The 26,210-nt window shown below is 41.8% G+C and overlaps 1 protein-coding gene across 1 annotated transcript in view; it reads right to left on the bottom strand.

Annotated features, from left to right (window-relative positions):
* Window positions 1-4,319: 4,319 nt before the first annotated feature.
* LOC101120000 (leucine-rich repeat-containing protein 37A3-like) overlaps window positions 4,320-26,210 on the bottom strand; it is a 49,839-nt gene continuing 27,948 nt past the window's right edge. Inside the window, exons 10-17 of the mRNA XM_042256823.2 lie at window positions 22,829-22,900; window positions 22,218-22,292; window positions 15,906-16,024; window positions 11,910-13,714; window positions 11,391-11,495; window positions 5,009-5,152; window positions 4,785-4,927; window positions 4,320-4,676 (exon numbers count right to left, since the gene is read on the bottom strand). Coding sequence (XP_042112757.1) covers window positions 4,568-4,676; window positions 4,785-4,927; window positions 5,009-5,152; window positions 11,391-11,495; window positions 11,910-13,714; window positions 15,906-16,024; window positions 22,218-22,292; window positions 22,829-22,900 — 2,572 coding nt within the window. The 3' untranslated portion in view covers window positions 4,320-4,567. The remainder of the gene's footprint in view (window positions 4,677-4,784; window positions 4,928-5,008; window positions 5,153-11,390; window positions 11,496-11,909; window positions 13,715-15,905; window positions 16,025-22,217; window positions 22,293-22,828; window positions 22,901-26,210) is intronic.

Here is a 26,210-nt window from a genome sequence, read left to right on the forward strand (position 1 = left end):
GAGCCAGGCTCCACCATTCTCGCTATGGCCCTCTCCCACCTACAGCCTTCGTATTGTTTACAGATCAGTCGCAATTTCCCTGCAAGTCCAAACACGCCGCAGTGCAGCGCCAAACCCTCTTTCCTACATCACCCTCCAACACCTGAAGCCTCACCCTGAACCATGCTTCCACTTCTGCTCCAAGCCTCGGGGTCTGTCTTTTTCTTTGATGGGTGTGCTCCCACCATGTCTGCAAGCTGCTGCCCCACTGCCCTCCCCCAGGGGGTCTCAACAGCATCTCACTCTCACCAGAAGCCAGGCCTGGTGCTCCCCAGGAGTGAGAGGTCCTGACCTCCCTGGGGAGTGGGAAGGGTGGGCAGAAGATGTCCATTCTGCCTCCCAGTCATCCATGCAGCCGACCTCTCCCACCCTCAAATTCCTGCTGACCTCCGGCCCTGAAGAAGCCAGAGAACCTCTGTATCCCACACCTCCCTGGCTCCCTTGCTTCCATATCTCAGCACCTCAGTGAACACTAAGAAGAAGGGGTCCCCCTGCTTCAGAGGCTGACAGAGGCTGGAGGGGTGGGCCTGTGGGTTTGGACAGTGACAGACTCTCTCCTGGACTAAATTCTAGCCAGGCTCCTCTGAACCTCCCTCTAGATTTAACCTTGGCCCATAGAGACTTGAACAAACACCAACATAGTTTCTACCAGTTCACGGCCGCAGCTCTAGGTTGATGCTAGCCCCGCTTAAAGTGCCTGCCTGGAAAAACTCCAGGCTGCCTAAAGAATTTGCTGTTTGTTCCAGCCAACACCTGAAGCTAGGGGCTTGTCTCCCAGCTGCTGGGACAGGGTTGGAGCCCACCTCTGATAAGCGTCAGTTAGCCAGCACATGTGGGTGTCACATACAAGACCAATCTTTCTTCCTTAAAACATAAGCTCTTGTCCTTTCAGTTCTTACTCATCTGCACCCACTGCACAAGCCCTTCAGTTGCATCAAAACCTCTGGTCTGGTGCCCCATTTTCTTCCGGTTCCTACTTGGTCTACACATCCCCATGTTGATCTCTTGGCCTGACTACTTTTAGGCCACCATCAAAATACTCTTAATAGAACTCAAGCTTGGTCGTGTCTCTTTTCTCTGCTTAAAACATTATAGTCTGTGCTGTTTGGTCAGGCCCATGTGCCTTTGCCAGGCCCTTCAGGACTAGTTCCCTGCTCACCTGCACAGCCTCATCTGCTGCCCTTTCCCCGTTGAGCTCCACGCTTGGGAACACCAGATTGCACATGCTTCAGGCCCACCCTAGATCTCATGCTTCTGACCTCTGTACTGTCCTCCATCGAGAATGCCCTTCCCTCATCTTGTCCTCCTAAGAAGCTTCTATGTGGCTTTCGTCCTCTTCCTCTCCTCCAAGCCACCCTTCACATCTACTCCTTTCCAGTCAACCAGGAACTGAACCACTTCTTGTCCCATCGCCATTGTCTTGCCAACACACTGTCTTCTGCGTGTATCTTCAGGTGTCTGGGCCTCCTGTTAGGCTTAGAGTCCCTCACGGCAGTGACTTTGTCCTAATCAACTCTCTCCCCAGCACCAGGAGCAGTGTCTGGCTTATAGTCCAGGCCCAGCTCAAGTTCTCCCTTTTTCATGGACTCTCCCTAGCTTCATAGCTTCCTAATCTTCCCTCCTCTGAGTCTTACAATTTTTCTGTATCTTTTTTGCCCTAATCATACACTGTCTCATTTCATTATCTTTTTAAAAATGGCTAATTTCTCTGACAGATTTCATCAGAATCAGTGAGAATTTTCATTCATTCGGTAGCTATTGGCCTTGTGTCTCCCTCTCTCCTTCTGTCACTCAGCTCTCAATAAGGAGCTGGGCTCTGTGCTGGCTTGTCCATCATGTGATGGTGGCAGAGGCAGCCCTGGGCAGACAAGCTTTGTACCACCTGACCCTGGGCACTCTTCCCACTTTCAAGCTCTCTCCAGGGATGTGTCCTTGATCCAAGGAGAGACATCTCACTCACTCATAGGCTGGCCAGGTGATGTCTCTGGGCTCTGGGAAAAACACTGCCCAGTCTAGGTCACAGGACGAGATGGTTGGATGGCATCATCGACTCAATGGACATGAGTTTGAGCAAGCTCTGGGAGAGGGTGAAGATCAGGGAAGCCTGGCATGCTGCAGTCCATGGGGTCACAAAGAGTCAGACATGAGTGAGCGGCTGAACAACAGCAACCTTTAGGTCAATTTGGGCAAAACAGACCTTAACTCTTGGGAATTTTAATTTAGAAAACTGATGGTGTAGCATGTGAGACCAATATAAAATTGTGCAAATTTGAGGTAGTGTGATACAAAAAAATGATATCTAAACCTCACTTTATGTACCAACTTTGAAATAATGAAAATGTTCCCAGATAGGAACCTGGAGCTACCGGGAATCCTGGTCCATGCTTTGGGAAGCCCAGCAGCGCAAGGATCTCTACCCCTGGTCTTGTCAACTCCCTGTCTTTGTGTCTACCTCTCTTACTGAAATCAACCTCCCTTTCATTACAGAGTTTTGAGCGGACATGGGGACTTTCTGCTCTTGTGAGCTAATAGTGTGACCAAAGCCCCTAGGTATAGTACCTGGCACATAGCAGGTGCTCAATAAACAGCAGCTGCCTCTTCCCCCTAATTATTATTGTCATCACTGTTATTGACTCTTCGGTGGCAACCAAAGTTTCCATACTTCTCTCACTCCTATTGGAATCTAGCAGTTCTGCGCTACAACCCCAACACACTTCTGGATGTGTGGCCTGGGGCACTTGAGTAGGTAACCTACGTTCTTCTTTGTTGAATTTTATTTGTTTTTGGCTGCACTGGGTTTTCGCTGCTGCACGTGAGCTTTGTCTAGTTGAGGTGTGTGGCTTCTCTTGTTGCAGAGCATGGGCTCTAGCACGTGGGCTTCAGGAACTGAGTGGCGCACAGGCTTAGTTGCCCCCCAGCATGTGGAATCTTTCCGAATCAGGGATTAAACCTGTGCCCCCTGCACTGAGGGGTGGATTGGACCCTCAGGGGAAGTCCAGGTTACCTACATTCTTTAAACCCTGTTTCCGATCTGTAAAATGAGGATAATAAGATATGTTTCCATGGATTGTTGGGCTAGATAAGACCATAAACTGCCTAACCCAGGGCTGGGCACCACACAAGCAAATAGAACATGCTAGCTGTTGCTGCTTCCTATTATTAGTATTATTGGTCGTGCACTTTAAACAAAGTAAATACTCGTTGGCTGAAGTCACCGCCCGGAGAAAACATTTGTTTTTCATTCTTGGTGAGAAACTTTGGGAGATGACCTGGGCAGGCACTGGGAGAACAGATGTCTTCATGCAGCATCAGGGAACTCATAAACCAGAAGAAGCGGGTGGGCTGATCACTTTGCTTGAAACCCCAGCCAACTAGCAGAACCTGCTGGGCTGTCCCTCAGGCCCACTGCTCCTCTGGGGGACTGTGCGCTCTCATCCCATGGTTTGCACCATTCTTCACCTCGTATAATTAAAGCTCCGGCGCTATCTGTGGTCATTTTGGTAGATTATCAAATCTTGTTCATTCAGAATTTCTTTTGCTTATTAATATATTTCTTTCTGACTTACTAAATGCGATTGATTAGCGATTTTCTTTGTAGGAGGACTGGAAGAGCCTTTGCACCTTCCCCACATGGCACTCCATTACATCATCACTTGGGGTCAAGGCAGCCCTGGGCACGTGTTGGGTGAGGCAGGAGTGGGTTGGGTTTGGTGCTGGAAGGCGCCGAGCAGCACCTGACTGACTCTCAGAGCGGTCGAGAGAGGCTGGGGCCTGAGGAGGACCATCTTGGGTACTCTCACGTGTTTTTCTTTATCCTGCCCTTCTGGCTCCTCCCTGCTAGCTATTCAAAGGCTGAGATTTTTTATTTTTAAAGAAAAAACATAACCCAATGTGCGTTTTCCACCAGCTTGAAGGGGTGGAGAACCCCCTGCCAAGACAGGGAACACATCTGTACATGAGTTTGAGAGCTTAGGAGAAAGTCAGGCCTTGGTCCTGTGGTGGAGGGAGACCCAGTGATCCAAATATTCTGTCAGCCCCAGTGACTTACAAGAGGGGCCGGAAGTGGACGGTTCTCCATGAGCAGGAGGTCAAGTGTGTGCTGTAAATAACTTGTACTTGATGAACCAGAAGAGAGAGCACCAGAGAAAACTGTTATTTGATTTAATGATCTATGCCCCCTGAGGATGACCTGTTTTCCAGTTCCCAGGGGCTGGTTATACGGGGGAAACCAGGGATGGAAGCCCCCCACCATCCTTGTATTTATCCTCTTCTGCCCGCGTTTCCTCTGGTGGAAGTTCTGGCCGCCCTGAGGGAGTCTAGTTTCAGAAAAAAGCTCTGCTTTTTTCTTGCGGGCCCTTGATACTTTACATAAATACTCAACTATTGACATTTTAATTCCTTACCACATGGTTAGAATTGGTTATGGATTTATACATTTTAATATGAGAAAAATAAGTATTTTACAAGTGACGCTGAGAAGCCAGTATTAGAAAATAAAATCTGCACGTGGCTAGTGGCAGAACGGGGCTCACTCTGTGGTGGTGTCGGCGGCTGCCTCGCTCTCCTCCCCCGTTGGCTCTTCAGCAGCCGAGTCTGTGCCCGGAGGAGCCTCCTCTGTCGGTGCTGCAGGGGCCCCCCTGGGATAAGAAGAAGAGTGCCAAGCGTTTAGTCTCGAAAGGGGCAATCACACTTTTCATTATTTCCTCATCTGAGTCAAGAAGTATAAACCGTCCCCTGTAATTTACCCTGCATCCTTATTGAAAATCTCATCCTCTTCTGAAGACTCCTTGTCGTGCAGCTTCTGCGCCATGTTTTTCTTGCGTGTGGCATTGAGAGGCCTGTACATGTCCCGAAGCCAAAGTGGCCGCCGCCTCCAGAAAAAGCCCTCCTGGGACACAGAGAGCGACATGTTAGTTCTGCTCCTCCCCTGCTCCCTCTGGCCACAGCACTTTATCCTTCCCAAACCTACCTGACTCTCACTTGTCCCTGAGCTCCTCTTACGCAGCAGGAATCCAAAAAAGCCCCTTGGAGGAAAGCACACACAGTTAGTGTCACGTGCCGCTTTCCATCTCTCACAGTGTATTTGCTCTGGTCTTACCAGGGCTAAATGGGACTTCAGTCAGCAATCACAGTGAGCAAAGTCACCACAGACCTGGGCTCTTGAGAATCACTCCATGCATGCTGGCTTCCCAGAAGCTCTCCGGGTCTGTCCAAAATGGCGCCCCGCCTGCATCTCTGGGGAGACCTGCGCATGTGGCTTAGCATGGCCTGCAGGCATGACTGCAGCCCCACTCACATTTCTCGGCCCTCAGCCAATTGCCCTCGAGCAGAGAAAACACTGCACAGCCATGCTGGGCAGATGCACACTCCTTTCAGAAGCATTCCACGCTAGCCCCCTTTGGACTGAGTCTCCTGTGCAGCATTTGCTGGGGTGGGGGTGGGGGAGGGGAGGAGGTGCTTCTGTTTCCTTAGCTGCTCCATCTGATAAACTGCATCTCAGCAGGTAAACCCCTAAGTCCAACTAGCAAAGTTATCTAGCAATCTGAGTTGCATATGGCAGGTTGTCACTGCCATATGCAAGGTGTGAGTGAATCGTGAAATCAGTTTAAAGGTTATGACCAGCAGGAAAACGCAAAAGTATTCTTTTTGAAAACAAACAGAATTGAAAAACAAAACAAAACAAAATGGAGAGCACAATGAGTTTGTATCAGAAACCACTTCTCTCCATAAAGTATGTGTGTACTGAGCTGTGACATAAAATGCAGCTCGTAGCCCAAGCACAGTGTGATCATGAGGGGCCCCCGTTGGAAAGGTACCACCTTCTTTTTGATAATCGCTAGCAGCGTGACCATGGGGCCAAATGTTTTCTTTTTCTCCATTTTTTTTAATTATAAAAGGAAAACTACTGTCTAAAGTTTCTTCCAGTTAAAACTGCATGAAGTTTGGATAAAGGGAATACGGAGTTGGGGGCTGAAAACCAGGCTGATGAGAAGGGAAGCTTTCCTTGCCCCTTTACAGGAAGAACACATAATTTGTTTTACTTTTCATCAGCTTTGAGTAAGGCTAGCCCCCAAATCTCTAACTTCCCTACCCCAGAGCCTCCAAGAACACCTCTGACCTGGCCTGATGCCTACCACCGGCAGGACAACCGAAATCTCTCCGCATCCACCCTCTTTCCTTAAAGAACAAATGAAACTGGATGAATCCGTCCCAGTCCTGTGCTAGGCCAGATTTGGTTGGGGAGCTAGTTCTGCTGATAAATAAATTAGCGTAAAGCACTAGGGTAAATAAAGCTTCTTCCTGCCTTTGGTGAGGAGACTAAAATAGATGAGTTCTCAGCTCTCTTCTAGTTCTGAAATTCTACTTTAAAAGACCAGTGTTTACCTTCTGCTTCCTTCTTCCTCTGATGTTGTTCTATGAGAATAAATCTGTTTTAAAAGAAAACATGATCACAATCATGACAGCCACTTCCAAATCTTTATTCATTACTTTTTATTTTCAGTCTTACCTACCCAGTGAGTTGACAACATTTTTAAGGACAGGAATTCTATCCTGTTTAAGAATCCTTTGACTCTCCCACAGTACCTAACCTTGGGTGTTGCATGCAGCTGGTGATACATTTTATGGACAGTTTTAGATCATGTTCAACAGATAATTCCTAACAAAAAACTTTCAGAAGTAGGGAAAGAAAATAAAAGTATTGACCAGAAACCTAAGCACTGTTTAAAAATCAAGAACAGGTGGGAGATGCCTATCATTACTGTTACTATTGATCACTGTGGAGAAGGGGGGGTCCTAATCAGTACAGTAAGAAAACAGGAGAATTGGAAAGGAAGAGATAAACATATCAGCATATGAATGATGGACTTTAGAAGACCAAAGGAATCAACCAACATTTTAAGTACTGTAAGTAATACGAGAACTCAATAATACGGCTTATGTACAAAAGCAAGAGATCAACATATAAGCTTTAATAGCTTTCCTATATAGCTCAGATAACTAGCTAAAAAATAGAAGAAAGATCCCACTTATAATAAGAATGCATAAAGTAACTAGGAATAAACTCAACCAAAAATGTGTAAGACTTATGTAATGAGAATATTAAAACCTTCCTGAAGGGCTTGGAGAAGAAATACATACATGGCATAGGATTCTATCTTCCGAGAATACTGTAAGGAGGTCAATTCTCCTCAAATTAACCTACAAATTCAATGCAACCTTATTTATATCCAAGGAAATTTTTAAACAAAACCTGGTGAGCTGACATTTGGTAGAGAGTATGCAAGGACACTCATGAAAAATGCATGAAAAAGAAGGTCAAAGAGCAGGGCCTTGCCCTAACAGATATAAAATTACATGTTACAGAGTGACTGGGGTTAAGCGGTCTGATTTGAAAAGATAACTGGATCAACAGAATAGAATCCAAGTAAAGACAGTATTTTAGACAGGGGAGAAAGAATGAACCATTCAGTGGAAGATTTGAAAACAAGTGGATCTTCACGTACTGGGGAAAAAGTTAGATCCCCTACCTCAACCACACTAAAAATCAAATACAGCAAGTTCTGGGCAGATTATAAAAGTACTTGAAAATGATGACCAGAGATGATTTTTATGTCACGAGGTGACAAAGGCTTGGCTGCACATGAGCCATGAGGAGAGGACGGCCCAGTGTGGTGGCAGACTGTCGGTGCCTCTCTGCTCTTCTCAGCCCTCACCCGCTTCTCTCCTCGACTGCCTATCTTCTCCCTGTTGATTTATAAACCCCCCTGGAGTTGCCTAGTGCTCCAGTGGTTAGGACTTGGCGACTTCACTGTGGTGGCCTGGATTTGATCCCTGGTCGGAATGAAGATCCTGCAAGCACAGCACGGCCAAACAAACAAAAACAACCCCCCACCACGAACCTCTTTATAACAAACAGAGTTTGGCTTTCATTGAATTTCAGCGTTTCGAAACCTCCCACTGTTTCTGTCTCTGAGGAGACAAGACAAGAGAGCAGAGTAGCGAGCACAGGCTTTGCAGTTGGCTCCTGCTTTTAAAAACTGTTTAAAAGTTTTGGTTCCTGGCTCCTGCTTTTGGTTTGACCATTGGGGCCTCATGCTGATTTCCTTCCTCTATGAGAGCGCGACAGTAATACCATCCTCACAGGATTGTGGCGACTGAGTCAGACAATACACAGAAAATTCTTCATCTTCCACTTGGCATGAATCAGTGCTAAGTTAGTGTCACAGACCAGGTGGTCAGATTCATCAAAGACTCTGCTCGTGGTACCGGGCCCTGAAGCTGCTTTCCTGCCACAAGATTATTAAAATACTGCTTTTCTTCTAATACTTTTATGCAGCATTTTTTCACATTTATGGAAACATGTTTATTTAAGGTGATCTGCTATTATTCCTTCCCCCTCCCCACAAATAGTCAGGCAGCTTATTTGATTATCATTTATTCATTTTCTTCCACTGATTAGAATATTAAAACATGACAAATATCTTAAGAACACATGGGTCTATTTCTGGACTCTCTACACTACTTCAAATAAATATTCCGCTGCATTATTCCTCACTGTGGAAGTGGTATAATGCCTCATCTCTGTAACACCATTAGTGTCTGTCATGGGGAAAACATTGCACAGTCCCTGTCCTCAAAAACCTTGTAAGTGGGGAGAGGAAACAATGAAATAGTATAAATAAATACAAATGCAAGGGTAAACTACATGGAAATTAAAAACAGTAAAAAGAGGATGTTACAGGACCTCCCAGGTGGCACTACTGGTAAAGAACCTGCCCACCAATGCACAAGACATAAGAGATGCGGGTTTGATTGCTGGGTTGGGAAGATCCCCTGGAGGAGGGCATGACGACCCACTCCAGTATTCCTGCCTGGAGAATCCCAAGGACAGAGGATCCTGGAAGAGCTACAGTCCATGGGGTCACAAAGAGTCAGACACAACTGGCGACTAGCTCGCACATGGAGATATACTGAACAAGCAAAGGCCATATGCCACCTGGAGATGCAGAGGGTAGAGTCTGGGCAATGGCCAACTACTAGCAAGCTGACCCCATGCTAAGGCCCCAGACCCCATGCTAAGTCCCCAGCCATCTAGGCTCAGAAATTACTCTTCCCCGTAAGAACTGGTGACAGGCCTCACAGGACTATGGTCAGGAGGGCTGGATTATTCAGGGAAGTCTATTTGAAGAAAATGTGAGAGAACTCACATTTTCCTTTTGTGGCAGCTTCACTTTATCAATAATATCACAGGACTTATCAAAAATCAGAATGCCAAATTCTCACTTGACAACAAGAAATGCATCTGTTCTACAGACAGGGCACCTGTGTCTACACAACCAGAGAATTAAACTTCTGTAGAGACAGGCCTCCAAGGCACACCAAAGCACAACCACACACTCAAAAGGCTACTTGGTGAGAATAGAATTACAACCAAAGGAATCAGCTGAATCCCACATTAAATGGAAAGGCCTGCAGTAGCCAGATGCTCTCAACAGATGCTGCCCGGCGATGGGCCTGACTCTTCAGTTATGCTGCCTCGGGTGTCATCTCTACTCTTGGACAAGGTGAGGCTGGGCACTGCTGGTCCCTCTTCACCTTTTCTGTACTTTCACTACTGACCAGCCCTCCGGCAGATGGACACATTTCTCTTTAGCAGGTAACACATCATGTCAGGTTTTATTCAAGTCTGACAGACCAGGAAGCCATTGGTCCTTACACCGCTCTGCTCCCCTCCATGAGGCTTTTATGGAGCTGCCTTCTAAAGAACTGTTTACCACTTTTGTAAGTTCTGAGGTGAGGGGACTGCTTTGCTGGGGCCCGTAAGAACTGGTGACAGGCCTCACGGGACTAGGGTCAGGAGGGCTGGATTATTCAGGGAGGTCTATTTGAAGAAAGATGAACTTGAGCTGGCTTTTGAGAGTCACAGGACTCCCACAGGCCAAGTAAAATAAAGGAATTTGTCTGTGCAAACACGCAGGTAAAAGAAGCAATGGGTACGGTATAACGAGCACATGGTGGGGGGCTGCTTTGGCTGGAATAGAGGGCTGCCAGGACAGAAGCAGCGATAAAGCATACTGACTTGGTAGAGTAGAATCAAGACGGTCAGCTCATTGAAATTGCCCTTTTGGACCTCCCTGGTGGCGCTGTGGATAGGAGTCCACCTGCCAACGCAGGAGACATGGGTTTGACCCCTGGTCCAGGAAGACCCCACGTGCCATGGTGCAGCTAAGCCTGCATGCGGCAACTACTCAGCTCCCACACATAGAACCCGTGCTCTGCAACAGGAGAAGCCACCACAATGAGAAGCCTGTGCACAGCAAGGAAGAGTAGCCCTACCACTTGTCTAGACCAGAGAAAGCCCACACAAAGCAACAAAGACCCAGGGCAACAAAAATAAATCAATAAATAAGGTTATAAAAAATTAAATAAACATGTTAAAAAAAAACCCCAAATCTTCCTCTTAATGTTAGCAACTGCCTGTTGGGGAAAGTAATAAACCATTATGTAACTGAATGAAAGGTAAAGAGGCTAGCTCCAGGAAGATGCTACTCTAAACAGGACATACTTCAAGGTGGCCTAATACAGGATTCTAACTTGTAGTGCTCTAATGGAACCTGTTTACACAATGCCTAACACACCGGAGAAGACAGCTGCTGAGGAGATCTAAGGCACTTCCATCACCCGGGTCCTTATGGTACCCCACTCCAATACTCTTGCCTGGAAAATTCCATGGACGGAGGAGCCTGGTAGGCTGCAGTCCATGGGGTCGCTAAGAGTCGGACACCACTGAGCGACTTCACTTTCACTTTTCACTTTCATGCATTGGAGAAGGCAATGGCAACCCACTCCAGTGTTCTTGCCTGGAGAATCCCAGGGATGGGGAACGCTGGTGGGCTGCTGTCTCTGGGGTCACACAGAGTCGGACACGACTGAAGTGACTTAGCAGTAGCAGGGTGACCGATAGCTACGTGAGGGTGGGAATGATGTATCTCTCATCACTGCAGCCAACAAGGAGAGAAATTGAGGTAGCATGAGACTGACTGTGAGTGCATCAAACCCACATGGTGTTCTGAGTCGAAGAACTGTTACTATCGTGTCAACTCTGGCTTCTTATAAACTTAACTGGTCAGAATAGTCTAATGGCTTGTTATCTTGGATTCAGTTCCACAGTTATCTCCTGGGAGTGGAGCTCCTATGAAAACCCTGGGAACATACATACCCTTCAGTAAAAGAACAAAGTACATCTCAGTCCTTGTGACTGAAGAGGAGTATCAAGTACTAGCAGGTGGAAAGGTGGCTTTGATTTTTCGGGTTGGGGGTTCTGAATCTGAATTAATAATTGTCCTTACCTCAATGAGACAGAACATTATAATCAAAAACATCACTACTACAGTCACAGATATTGCCAAGATGAGTTTGTTGTTATAGCCGTAACCTGGAACTTCTTTTGTGAGCTAAAAATAAATAAATAAATAACAAGTTTTTAAAAACAGGGAGCTGGAAAGGATGAAAGCTGAGCATTCTTAAACCTATTCTAAACAACAGCTAACTATTCTTAAACTACTAGAAGACTCTATCCTTTTCAGGCGGATAGCTTTTATCAGAAGAAACCAAATTTACAGTTATTGATCTCATCGTTAGCATTTTCTTCTACAATGTATTTATCTTGTGTGTTATGTCCTCTTCTCATCTACCCTAGGAACAGTGACACCTTCTCTGAATGAGCAGAAAGGGAGGTTATTGTCTTAGCCAGCTTGGCCGAGACAAGATACAGACCAGGAGCCCCAGGTCTTCCTGCTTGGGCACTTTAGTGGCGTGTCCTGAGCTGAGTGCAAGTCCAGGTCCCATGTTTCAGGCATGACCCTCACCTCACTGGACTCCTGCTCTTTCTGTTCACTCTGGGCTTCTGTGCTCTCATTGATGTAGTTGTCAGTTTTCCACTGGTCCGTATCCCATTCTGCCTTGGACACCTTTATTTCTTGCTGCTCACTGAGAAGCTTCATCAAGAGGCCTGTTCTGGAGATGAGTTTGGCGCAGGCCAGCTGCACGTGGGTCTCAGAGCAGTCCATTTTCAAAGTCCGGATGACGTGAGCAATGAGTTTTCTCACGTCGTTGTTGGGGATGAGGGACCGTAGCTGCTGGTTAAGCTGACTTTCAAACTGATCGCCTGGAGAGAGCACTGGGAAACTGATGCTTGGGGGCTTAGAGGCGAACTCAATGCCCACGTTGTGGTACTCCCATTGTGTTTCGTTGGTGTGCTGAACAGGCGGCATGAAGTCCACAGCAACAGGAGCACGTGCACTGGAGACGTTACTATGGGCGGTGATTCTAGGCCTGGTTTCTTTGGGCAGAGTATTGTTTCCCGAAGAGATAACTGCTTCAGAAACATGTGGAGTATTGTTCACTGAACTAGACTTTTCTTTAGGAGCGTCTGAAAGAGAATATAATTCTGAAAAACGATTTTCCTGAGGATCCAGTAATCCTGAAGATGAAAATGCCTCTCGTGGAGGGGAATTGATGAGACTCCTCACTGCAGAGAACAGAGGCCTTCTGGCCAGCATCATTCTACTGAGTGAACCTTTCTTTCTCAGCTTTCGGCTAGTTTTGGCCTTTGGTGTTTTGTGGGCCACCCGAGAGCGAGCTTTATGGAAGAGGTATTTTTTTCTGGAATGCGAGACTGGTTTGGAAGACTTCATGTTTCTCACTCTAGCATCGGCATCTTCTAAAATGAAAATGGTGTAGGATAAGTCTTTGGATTTGTTTTGAACCTCAGGTTGGGGTTTTGGAGGGAGGGGGTCGGAAGGCCTGCCCCGAGAGTACTGCTTCAGAAAAGAAGAGACTGCTGCCTTGTGTTCCTTTATGAACGAAGGCTCTGTGTTGAAGGAGTTCCCCACTAACTTCCTGGGCCTCTGCACCATGTCCAGCTTGTCCAGCTCCCTTGGGGACGGCCTCCTGAGCCTTCTTTCTTTGGCAGTGTTCTCCACAATTAGCTGGGAATTGTGTTTCTTCTCGCTGCTCTCATCCCCCGCATCTTTGAAGTGCCTTTTCTGTAGGCCCCTCGGGCGCTTGAGGACCCTGTGCACTCTGAGCAGCCTTTGCCCTGGGTTCTCAATCTCAGCTAGGCTGTTTTCCTGTGATTGGGCTGTTTCCAGTTTCTTCGGAAAGATCTGGCGTTTAAATTTGGGACCCAAAAGGTTGGCATGGATAAGCATGGCCGTTTTTTCTTTCTTTTTAACCTCATCAATTTTTTCTTGAATTTCTGCATCTAACAAGTTTTCCAGAAAGTAGAGTTTCCTCAATTTATTTTTATAAGTCGAATTGTTGTATATAGGCTTAACAGAAGGGTTCTTTGTATTGTTTTTGAAATGGCCCAGTGCCATATCTCCCTCATGGGCATTTGTAAAAAGAAGCTGAATGAAGGGCAATAATGTTGACTCAACATCTTCTAGATTTCCCTCTGAGAAATAAGGCAGTATGTAGTTCAGTGCGCTGATCACATCACTTTCGTCGTTAAAGTCCAGCTGCTCATTCATGAAGGCTGACAGACTGACCGCACTTTTGTCTGAGGACGCCCTCTCGGGCTCAATGGTCAGCTCCGTGCTGGTGCTCTTCTTCCGGGCCTGTAACACCTTCATGAACGACCCTTCTGCACTCCCTATAGATGCGTTCTCATCTGTCGAAAGAGAAGAGACTGCTTTTGATAACTGAAGACTGGTGGGAGAGCTTTTTGTCAGTCCACAGTCACGCATCCCAGACAAATAAATTAGGCATCAGCAAATGTTTGACTGCCGCTTGGAAGGGAGAGAAAGAAACCCAAACATAAGTCAATGATTGACAACAATTAAAGGTGAAAAAAGATATCTTTTGAAAAAGTGACCATCTACTCAGAAGATTCTGTGGCATGAAATAGAGTAATTATATTTAGGATCACTCGACTGGCTCCCAAGGGACTGGCAGGAAGACAAAGAGTCCTCTACTCAGATCTACTGTGACTCCTCACAGGCACGTACCCCATCCTGCCCTGCCTCAGACGCAGAGGAGCATAAGGTCTCCCCTCTCCACCTCTTCAGCGCACTTGCGTTCTTATTGCTATCACAGATGATCAGGACCACAACCATGATGGCCGATAGGTCATCATCCGACCGTGTCCTCCACCCACCCATCCTTTGCTCAGTCCCTGCCTCCATATATTCCAGCCCCTAGAACAGAGGGCTCTACGTCCAAAACTCTTACGTCACCTCGGCTCTTTGCTGAAATTCAGGCAGGGATCCATTAGCTAACGTATAGCCAGCCTATATGCCAGAGTGGAATGTTCAACAGATCAATAGAATAATACTTGAAGTACTATAATGCAGAAGGGAGAAGCAACTTCTGTCAGCTGCCTACTTTGCTTTCATTTCATTTCACTTCTAATATTTCCAGTGTTTTGGGAAACCATCCAAAGCTTCTGACTGTATATGTACTGTTGTGTAGCTGGGCTTCTCTTCCAAAAGGATTAAAAATTTTAGTGGTGGTGGCAAGGGTCAAAGGAGGACATAAGGGTCATGAGAGAGGAGGGGCATGGGTGTGCAGAGAGCCTAAAATTGGGGACAGGAGATCTGGGTACTAGGCCATTGCACTGAATACCTCGGATCTTGCTTTTCCTCATCTGCAAAAGGAGATTAAAAATGCCTTTCCTGCCCCACTTCTGGGGGAGAAGGGAGTAATATAATTGGTAAAAACAATTGTTTTGAGGAGTTCCCTGGTGGGATAATGGTTAGGATTCAGTATTTTCACTGCCATGGCTCAGGTGCTATCCCTGGTCAGGGAACTGAGTGGCCAAAATAAAAATTTTTTTGAAAAATAAACAAAAATTATTTTTATATAAGTAACAAAGTGTTATTTTTAATGATGTATTTTAGACCATTGATAGATACCTGTATTCAAGCTATCTGGGCATCAAAGCGCATTTTGGAGGTTATCAAGTTAGTGCCAACAAATCTAATATATAGAAAAACAGTCAGAAGCACCTGAGGATTTTGTGGCTAGAAAAGTTTGAGATTCAGAACAAGTTCAGAGCTGGACAGTCTAAGAATAAAATTGCTCTTCCCCGGTAGCACTAGTAGTAAAGAACCTACTTGCCAGTGCAAGAGGTGTAAGAGATGCAGGTTCAATCCCTGGGTTGGGAAGAGCCCCTGGAGGAGGGTGTGGTAGCACACTTCAGTATTCTTGCCCGGAGAATCTCATGGACAGAGGAGTCTGATGGGCAACAGTCCATAGAATCTCAAAGAGTCAGACATGACTGAAGCAACTTAGCACACACACAGTGCTCCCACCCTTTACAAGAGCTAGCTGGCAGCTTCTGGTAGTGGAACCAGAAACTCAGGCTCCAAGTAGGCCATAAGACAGCATCACTTATACTCTTTTATAATATTATAAAAATAGACAAAATATCAAAAATATGAAAAAAATATGTTTACATCTATCCTATAAGACAAAGGATACTTGAGACCTAATGTATAATCAGTTTACAAACTGATGCACTGTATGAATAAGTTCTCATTTGCAGACAGCACAGAATACACTATGTGGGCATTCATGTTAATGCCCTTCCCCTTTTCCTTCCTTTTCTTGTTATTTCATGTATGTATATCAGTTACCTTATTAAGTTAACAATGTAACTAAGCTATTATTAGCTTAATAATGTAACCAAGAATCTGATTTTTAGTAAGAGTAGTTCTTAGATATTTAGGGATGTGGAACTCTGAATGAATAAAAATAATGCAATTACATTATTAATTTTAAAGTTTATCATCACTGGTTAAAATAAAAATTAAAGAATTAGAAGAAAATTTAAAAATTACCATCAGGCAATTCAGACTCACCACAAAATGTGACGTTCGTCAGGCAATCACTGTCACAGTGCAGTTTGACTGTCTTGCAGACAACCTCAATAGTATTTTTAAATTGGCAGAGGCAGCAGGCCATTCGGATAGGTAAGATCCTATAAATGGAAATGCAGAGAATCAAATTTGTGGTAAAGGAGTTACTCGAGTAGGTGGAGGAGGCAGGCCAAGGCCACCACAGGCCAGCGCATAAAGGAGTTAATTCTTGGGGCATATGGATTGGAGAACTGGATACAGATCAGTTGGCCAGTTGCTGTTTTTGACTGTTGAAAATAAATATAGAGGCCAGAGGTGCCTAACAGAAGGATTAGGGTGGCAGTGAGGATGGTATGCCTAGAAAAAAGGGAATAGGGACTAGAATTGGTCTACAATAGGGACTACATTGACCTGTAGTTTAATTCAGAAATATCTCCTTCCAACCCAAAAACTTCATTTTGGGTTGACAGTACACAGAAGTAGGCAGACTTCTAAGAAAAATCTGAATAAGTCCCCAACTTCTGGTGTCTCTTTCTCAATTCCTATCTATGAGTAATAAATACATTAGAAATTATTCTAGGAATAAAAAAAAAAAAACACTCTGTGGTTAAAAAATAACAGAGATCTCATTGACCAAATCTGGACAATGTGAACAGTCAAAAGAATAACATTATCATTACAACAAGTTATAATTAAAGAAGAGTACATGGGTTTATAATGATATTCAAAAAGAAAAGTGAGGGAGCTTTGCTTTATTGAATAATAACAGGTAATAAATGAGACAGGAATGATAAAATTAGGAAAGTGTCATTTACAACTATCAATGTAATAGTTGATTCAGACAAGGATTATCACTGATGCACAGATGGCTGAAGAGTTGTCTGGAAGTAGGATCTTTACTGATCCCAAAGTTCAGCCCATATATTATTTATCAACTACCAAGGGGGAAAATAACTTTACAATGGAGACATATATAAGATATCACCTTAATGAAGTGATCAGACTTAGCAGTGGGCCACTTGAAGTGATGAAGTAGGAAGGATACATCACTTATATAGTATTCTACTCCAAAATGTTTAGTTTGAATCTAATGAGGAAACAGACAAATCCAGATTGTGGGGGAAATTACAAAACAACTGGCTTAGACTCTTCAGAAATGCCAATGTCATAAAAGACCAAAAAAAAAAAAAAAAAAGCAGGGAGACATTCTACATTAAAGGAAACAAAGCCATGACATCCAGTGCCTAGTCTCTGATTGGGCTCCATATCAAAACAAAACAGACTTCAAGAATATGATCGGCTTCAGGTCAAGATGAAGTAGTAAGGACCAATTTAACCTTTTACCTGAAACAATGAAAAAAAATCAAACAAAACATATGAAAAACAGTTTTCAAGAAACTGGACCTCAGGCAATAAAATTCAGTGATCCCCAAGAGATGGGAGATAAATGAAGTGACCCCTGTGATTGCCCTAGCTTACTTCTTTAAGAGAATTTCCAGGTCATGGTACAGGGAAGAAAAACGCTGGCACAGACTGGTAGACTCCCCCGATGAAGAAACGGAGCTGAGAATCTGGGAAAACCAAGGTGGTGAGAGTTCACAAAGCAGAGTAATAGAGGGTAAAGAAGTACGCAAAGAACTCTGGAGATATACAGAGGGAGCTCTTAAGTATTCAACAAAGTATTGGTCGCACAATATTTGTGTGAGGAATTAACTGATGCCAGGAAAAGAACCACACGAAAGGATTAATAAGAAGAACAACTGCGAAATTCTGGAAAGCAATTATCCTTCAATAAACAATAAATTTTAAAAAATGAATAAATTTTTTTAAAAGTAAAAAAAGAAAAGATTAACTGGATATCACACAGGTTTGGGTGTTCCTATAAATCAGAAGAGAAAACCTCATGGTACACAAAAAGGACTTGTCTCACTAGTTGCAAATAATGAATTCTAGACTAAAGGTTACTTGAAGTGCTACCCAGTGAATCTTAAAAGCTAGACCTAAAAGAATAAAATTGTTTCGAGTAACTTAACTTTACCCAAAACAAAGCCCAAACGTTTTATAAAAATATATAGCACACAATAAGCTAAAATTTCACAATGTCTAGAATCATATGAAAAATTACCAGGCATGCAACTAAGCAGGAAAATGTGACCTATATTGGGGAAAAAAGCAATAAATCAAAACTAACTCATTATCTATACAGATATAAGAATTAGTAGAAAAGGACATTAAACAAATTATAATATATGAAAAAGCTGGCTGACTGGGTGACTGCTGGCTGGCTTAAAACTTAACATTCAAAAGACTAAGATCATGGCATGTGGTCCCATTACTTCATGGGCAATAGAAGGGGAAAAAGTGGTAGTAGTGACAGATTTTCTTTTCTTGGGCTCCAAAATCACTGCAGACAGTGACTGCAGCCATGAAATTAAAAGACACTTGCTTTTTGGAAGAAAAACTATGACAAACCTAGACAGCATATTAAAAGCAGACATACCACTTTGCCAACAAAGGTCTATGTAGTCAAAGCTATGATTTTTCCATTAGTCATGTATGGATGTGAGAGTTGGACCATAAAGAAGGCTAAGCGTTGAAGAATTGATGCTTTTGAATTGTGGTGCTGGAGAAGACTCTTGAGAGACCCTTGGACAACAAGGAGATCAAATCAGTCAATCCTAAAGGAAATCAACCCTGAATATTCATTGGAAGGACTGATGCTGAAGTTGAAGCTCTAATACTTTGACCACCTAATGTAAACAGCCAACTCATTGGAAAAGAAGGATTGAAGGCAAAAGAAGAGGGTGACAGAGGATGAGATGGTTAGATTGCATCACTGATTCAATGGGCATGAATTTGGGCAAACTCTGGGAGATAGTGAAGGACAGGGAAGCCTGGTATTCTGCAGTCCATGGGGTCACAAAGAGTCAGACACAACTGAGCAACTGAACAACGACAAAAACATACGTGAAAAAAGTTATAACAACTGTATTTCATTTGTTACAAACCCAGACCAAAGACTGAAGATGTTAGGCGAGAGGCATGGAAGATGTAAAACTGATCCAAATTGAGCTTCTAGAGATTATAAAGACAATGTAGAAATGAAAAAGATACTGGGTGAGGTTGATGGCATATTAGACACTGCAGAAGAAAGGATCAGAAAACATTAAGACATAGTAACAGAAACAAACCAAAATGAAACACAAAGAGTAAAAAAAAAAAAAAAAAAAAAAAAGACAAAAATGAACCGAACAACAATGAACTGTGCAACTTCAAGTGACCTAATATATGTATACTTAGAGTCCATGAAGGAGAGGAGACATACAAAAATTTGAAGAAATAATAGCCAAATTTTCCCCACATTGCTAAACACTATAAACCCACAAAGTTGAGATCAGTGAACTTTAAGCATAAGAAACGTGGACAAAACTACACCAAGGCACAAATAATCAAATTGCTCAAAACCAGCAATAAAGAGAAAAATTTTAAAGCCATCAGAAGAAAAAACCGTACACTACATATAGAGGAACAAAGATAACAATGACAGCAGATTTCTTGTTGGAAGCAATGTAAGCAAATACTAAGTGGATTAACGTAATAACAACTCAAGTAGTGAACTGAATTCTATCAAGCTAGAATTCTATACCCAGATCTTTCAAAAATAAAGGCTATCTCAGGCATACAAACGCTGAAGAACTCATCACTAGTTGATTTTCATTGTAAGAAATGTTAAAAAGTATTTTTAAACAGAAGGAAAATGATACCAGATGGAATCATGGATCTATACAAAAGAATAAAAACACTGTAATTGGTAACAACATAGGTAAATATATAAGATTTTTCTTATTATTTAAATATCTTTAAAAGATAATCTATTGTTTAAACAAAAAATAATATAGTGTGCTGTTTATGACATAAGTAAAATATATGAAAACAATCCCACAAAGGTCAGGAGGGAAGAAATGGAAGTACCCTATTGTAAGATTCCTATAGTATTAATGAAATTGTGTAATGTCATTTGAAGATAGACTGTGATAAGTTAAAGATGCATACTGTAAACTATAAAGCAATCATTAAAACCACAAAACCTGAGTTATAATGAATTAGCCAACAAAGGAAATAAAATAATAAAATGTACTCAGTCTGAAAGTAGGAAGAAAAAGGAAAAAGAAAGTACAGATGGGACAAATAGGAAGCAAATGGCAAGACAGTAGATTTGAATGTAGTAATATCAATAATTACATTAAATGCAAATGCTCTAATCACCCTAATTAAAAGAATCATCACACTAGACAAAAAAGCAAAAGCCAACTATATACAAGAATCATCTTCAGTAGAAAATAAAAGGTTAAAAGGATAGAAAAAATTATCCTATGCTAACACTAATGAAAAGAAAACTGGAGTGGATATATCACTTTAAGACAAAGTCAGTGTCAAAGCAGAGAATAATATCAGGGATAGAAAGGTCAACTGATGAAGAAGACACTACCTAAAAAGTTATCCATTCGGTAAGAGCTTCAAAATATATGAATGAAAAATGAGAGTGGCAAGGAGAAACCAAAAAATATCTACAATTATAGTTAGGGATTTCAACATTCCTCTCTCAATAATTAACAGAACAAGTAGGTAAAAAATCAGAAAGGACTAGAAGGCATGAACAACGCTATCAATCTACTTGACCTAATTGACCTTTATAGAATACAGCACTCAAATAAAGGAAATCAGTCCTGAATATTCATTGGAAGGACTGATGCCGAAGATGAAACTCTAGTACTTTGCCTATTGGAAAAGACCTTGATGCTGGGAAAGATTGAAGGCAGGAGGAAAAGGGGACCACAGAGGATGAGATGATTGGATGGCATCACCGACTCTCTGGACATGAGTTTGAGCAAGCTCTGGGAGTTGGTGATGGACAGGGAAGTCTGGCATACTGCAGTCCATGGGTTGCAAAGAGTCGGACATGACTGAGCAACTGAACTGAGCTGAAGGTGTGTAATAAACTGTCACAATAAAGACCTACAGAAATAGTTTTTTTTAACTGCAAGAAATTAGAACCTGACCCCTTCCCTCACACCATACATGAAAATTAAATGGATCATAGATCTAAATGTAACTATACAACTTCTGGAAGAAAACACAGGAGAAAATCTTTGTGATTTTTGGATTAGGCAACGGGATCTCAGAAGATTTCTTAGGTAAGACACAAAAAAGCACAAACCATACAAGAAAAATTGCTAGAGTTCTTCAAAATTTTAAAACTTCTGGTCTTCAGAGACACTTTAATAGAATGAGGGTAAATCACAATCTGAGAGACGATATTTACTAAACACATATCTAAGAGAAAGGACTTATTTTTCAGTGCTCTATAAAGTATTCTTAAAACTCGATATAAATATAAATATCCAATTAAAATAGATTTGAACAGACACTTCATTTTAAAAGATATCTGCACATGAATAGACACTCAACAGCATCAGCTATTAGAGAAATGCAAATTAAAGCACAATGAGATTTAACCACACACCTACTAGGAAGGCTTAAGGTTTTTAAAACAAATATAAGGATCAGCTGAAGATGTGGAGCAATCCCAACTCTCAGACGTTGCCAGTGGGAATGCAAAATGGAACAGCCACTTTAGAAACCAGTTCAGCAGCTTCTTAAAAAGTTGAATAATCACTTAACATATGATGAGCAATCCCACCCTTAGGTATTTTATCCCAAAGAAATGAAAATATACATTTGCACAAAACATATGCTCACACATGCATGTGAATGTTTTCAGGGGTTTTGTTCATAATAGTCAAAACACAAAACAACTCAGCTGATGCTCATCAACTGAAAAATGCATAAACAATGTACCCACACAACTAGAATACTACTCGGCACTATTGCTGAGGGATGAGCTGCCCACAGGTGCATCTGCATCAGTAAATCTCCAAGGTGACTGGCTAAGTGAAAGGGTTAGTCAAAACCAAAAAGGCTGCATGTCACATGATTTCATGTATAAGATACCATGGAAAAGGCAAAATTATAAAGACAAAAATCAGATTGGTGGTTGCCAGAGGCTGTAGCGAGAGGAGGAGACTGACTACAAAGGGACCTGAGGGGTCTTTTAGGGGGCTGGAGAAGTTTTCTATCTCTCAAATGTAATAGTGCCTACAGAACTATAAGGCCGTCAAAACACATCAAACTGTATATTTTTAAACAGTGAATTTTATTAAATGAAAATTATACATCAATAAACTTTAAAAAATAATAAAATAAACCTAAAAATACACAATCGAGTGAAAATAAATATAACAAAAATCAACTTACAGTGTTTCCAATTCAAGGGTCATCATGAGAATGCTTTCAATTGTTGTGAGTGACACTTGTGTTGTTCCCATGTCTCTGAAGGAGAAGCCCAAACATGCAAGATATAAACATATAATATAAACACAAATTCTAAACTTAAAATTTTTAACATGTGACTACTTCAATTCTGAATTCTTATATGCCCTAGATAATTCCGGAGAACTCTTAATGGAGAAATTTAAATTTGCATCATCAAACTAATGACCCTGGTGCTGAATAGTAAAATCTTTATTACCCTGACTTCTTATTTTCAATTGGATCTACCTCTCTTGATAACTTTTTTTTTAAAAAAATAATGTACCCCTTATTCCTTTTTGCTTTCTGGGATAAATAATATTCCTACATGCATCTCCATGTCCCGTATCTGTGTGTGTTCTTCAACACTGCTCTCTTCCTCTGCTGGCTGTCTTACTCATATACCTTCTTTACCTTTTTTCTTTGCCAATAACTCTTATATCAATAACCTAGTTAAAATTTAAATTATGGCTTTTTCGTCAAAATACTCAACCTGTAACAAAAGTAAGAAAGAGCAGAAATCATCTCAAGGGTCATGAAAATGCTGCAATACTCACAAATATTTTAATGCTGGCAATTTAAAAAGATACGAATCTTCCACTGCTGTCAAAGGATTACGATTGAGAATTCTGAAAAATGGAATGGAATCAAAATTGTCCACACTTTCAATGACATCCAAGAAAGTTTACATGCATTTTTGGGGCATATGGAACTTGGTAAAAAAAATAATCTTTTTCTGTGTTTACCTATAGATCACCCTTAGAATCCGTAAAGCACTATTCCTTCGGGAATTACCCGTGTCTCTAGATGATAAGAAGGAGAAGAGAAAAAGAGGGAAAAAATAGAAAAATAGTGGATAGTAAAGAAAAAATACGCCAAAGAACTTTTCAGGTCAAAAACCCTAGAAGTGGCTATGCTGGTAGGAGGCCCTTGCTCCATAAGAAATACTATTTCTAGAGTCCTCCATAATTCAAGGTGTTTTTCATTTCTAGAAAATTTTTTTATATTTCATAGTTTAAACTACCCAATTAAAGACAAAAATAGGACAGTTCCTTGATTTTGAAGCCAAAGAAGAAGAGATAAATACAAGAGGAACTGGTGAAAGTCATATTCCCATCACGTGGTCCCATGTGTATCCTAGGATCATAGCCTTTGCTACTGTGTATATAATCACCTGTTTGTCAGTCTCACAGGTTGTCAACAGTTTGAAAGCAGTGACCACAGTATATTGTCATTGTTATCCCTGTGCCTGACAGAGTGCCTAATATTTACTAGGTATTTAATAAATGTTTGTTGAATAAATAAATAACATTTTATTTATATATCAAAAAAATGAAAAAATTAATTTTTTGGAACAAAGTTTTATTCCAAAATCCTAGAATAGATTTTCTTCTTAGTTCTTTAAAACAAATAAGGAAAAGGAAAACCAAGAAGAAACAGGAAGAAAGGAAAGAAAATCTGTCTTTAGGGTAACTCCACCCAAGAATCACTAGCATATTTTTGCAGAATATTGTAAAGCTAATTATCACAACTAATATCTGTTGGGTTGCTAGGCATCTGTGACTGGCATTTAACATTTAATCCTCATAGTAATCTTACATGATCGACTTATTACCCCATTTTACAAATGAGGAAACTGAGGCACAGAGAAGTTATATAACTTGTTTTAAGTCATCAAACTAGTAAGCAGAACTGGAATTTGTACTCAGTTCTGACTCTAAAGCCTGTGTTTAACCTGTATGGGAAAAAAAATGAGGGATTAAAAATATCTGTTATGTTAACCTTAATTGTGAGAGCACTAAATATAGAAATACCTTTTCAAACTTCATCTATCCATCTGGGAAAGCCTCTATGAGAATTATACTTTCTCTTTTTCTTTTTTTTCCCATGAGCAAATATTTAATTAGCCTATGGTCACTGAGATTTTAAACAATGTTGCAGGCAAATCAGTAAAACTGATGGAATAAGGACATCTGAAAATTCGTCCCTCCATAAAAGTAACAACAACAAAACTGGCCAAAAAATGGTCAGAATCAACTTTTCCTGAACTCTGGAAATTTAACCAACAGGCTTGCAGCAAACCAGGGAGCCATTTATTCAAGGAAAATAAATTAATTTCTGTAAGAACAATGAGATCTGTGTTGCCCCATTTTACAAATGAGGTAACTGTTCACTTGTTCCAGACCTTTGCTCTCCATGCCTTGAAAAATAGCCCACACTTCTGGTACCAGAGGAAGCAGAATGGACTGGGAGGGCCTTCAAAGCCTCACTTCCAAAGCACTATCATTATTTTACACGTTTGGTGGTTCCCTGGAAGACCTTACTTGAAAGGTTTGCCTTTGACCTGACTGGAAGCTACCTAAGTAAAAGGCCTCTTCTCGGGTACTATTTTTGGAAAATATTTTCAGGTAAATATTTTAACAAGACAGTTGTATGAGGCCGTGGATAACAGTTTGAGGCAAAAAACAGCCTAACCAAAAAGCTTAAAAAGAAAAGCTGAGCGACTTCCCTGGTGGCTCATTGGTAAAGAATCCACTTACCAAAGCAGGAGACATGGGTTCGATCCCTGGTCCAGGAAGATCCCACATGCCATGTGGCAACTAAGCCCTGTGCCACAATTACTTAGCCTGTGCTCTAGAACCTGGGAGCTGCAACTCATGAGCCCATGCACCCTAGAGCCACCCTTGTGCTCTGCAACAAGAGAACCCACTGCAATGAGAAACCTGTGCACCACAACCAGAGAGTAGCTCCTTACTGCAACTAGAGAAAAGCCTTCACAGCAAAGAAAACCCACAGCCAAAAAGAAAGAAAGAAAGAAAAGCTGAGGAATGAGATGCCCACAGAGACTCTGTAATGTTCCAACACATTCCTGGGAAACTAGAAGACCACAGGACATATTCTTGGGAATCTAAAAATAACTATTAGCCTTAGTGAAAGAGTTCAGCAAAGTTACAGAATGTAAGATAAATATACAAAAATTAGTTATATTTCTATACAACAGCAATGAATACTACAAACATGAAATTAAGAAAACAATTCCATAAATAACAGCATCAAAACAAATAAAATACTTGGGAAAAATTTTAACCAAATAAGTGCAAGATTCACACTGCAAAGTATGAAACATTGTTGAAAGAAATTAAAGAAGGTCTAAATAAAATGGGTAGGTTTCACCACTTCCCAAATTGACCTAATGTTTCAGGGCAATGTCTGTCAAAATCCCAGTCGACTTCTTTCCAGAAATTGCCAACCTAATTCTAAAATTCACATGGCAATTCAAGGAAAAAGAAAAACTGAAACAATGTTGGTGGTATCAAAACCCAGCTTAAGGCTACTGCAATCACAGTGTGGGGCTGGCATAAGAATAGACACGTTAAATCAATGGAACAGAATTGACAGTACAGAAATAAAGCCTTATATTTATGGTCTATTGATTTTCAACAAGAGTGCCAAAGCAACTCAATGTGGAAAGCGTAGTCTTTTCAAATAGTGCTGGGACAACTGTACATCCACACACAAAATAATGAAGCTGGACTCTTACACGTCACACCATATAAGAAAATTAACTCCAAATGGATCAAATATCCAAAAGTAAGAGCTAAAGCTATAAAACTCTTGGAAGAGAACAAAGGAGTAAATTTTTATGACCTTGCATTGTGTATATGCTGTGTTCAGTTACTCAGTCAGGTCTGATTCCTTTTTGACCCCATGGACTGTAGCCCACCAGGCTCCTCTGTCCATGGAATTTTCCAGGCAAGAATAATAGAGTGGGTTGCCACTTGCTACTCCAGGGGATCTTCCTGATTCAGGGATCAAACCCACATCTCTCGCATCTCCTGCATTGGTAGGCAGATTCTTTACCGCTAAGCTACCTGATACCCAAAGCATAAACAATCAGAGGAAAAATAGATGAACTGGACTTTATAAAAATTAAAAATG

The sequence above is a fragment of the Ovis aries genome, chromosome 11 (genome assembly GCF_016772045.2).
Source record: "Ovis aries strain OAR_USU_Benz2616 breed Rambouillet chromosome 11, ARS-UI_Ramb_v3.0, whole genome shotgun sequence".
In the NCBI taxonomy this organism is placed as follows: Eukaryota; Metazoa; Chordata; class Mammalia; order Artiodactyla; family Bovidae; genus Ovis; species Ovis aries.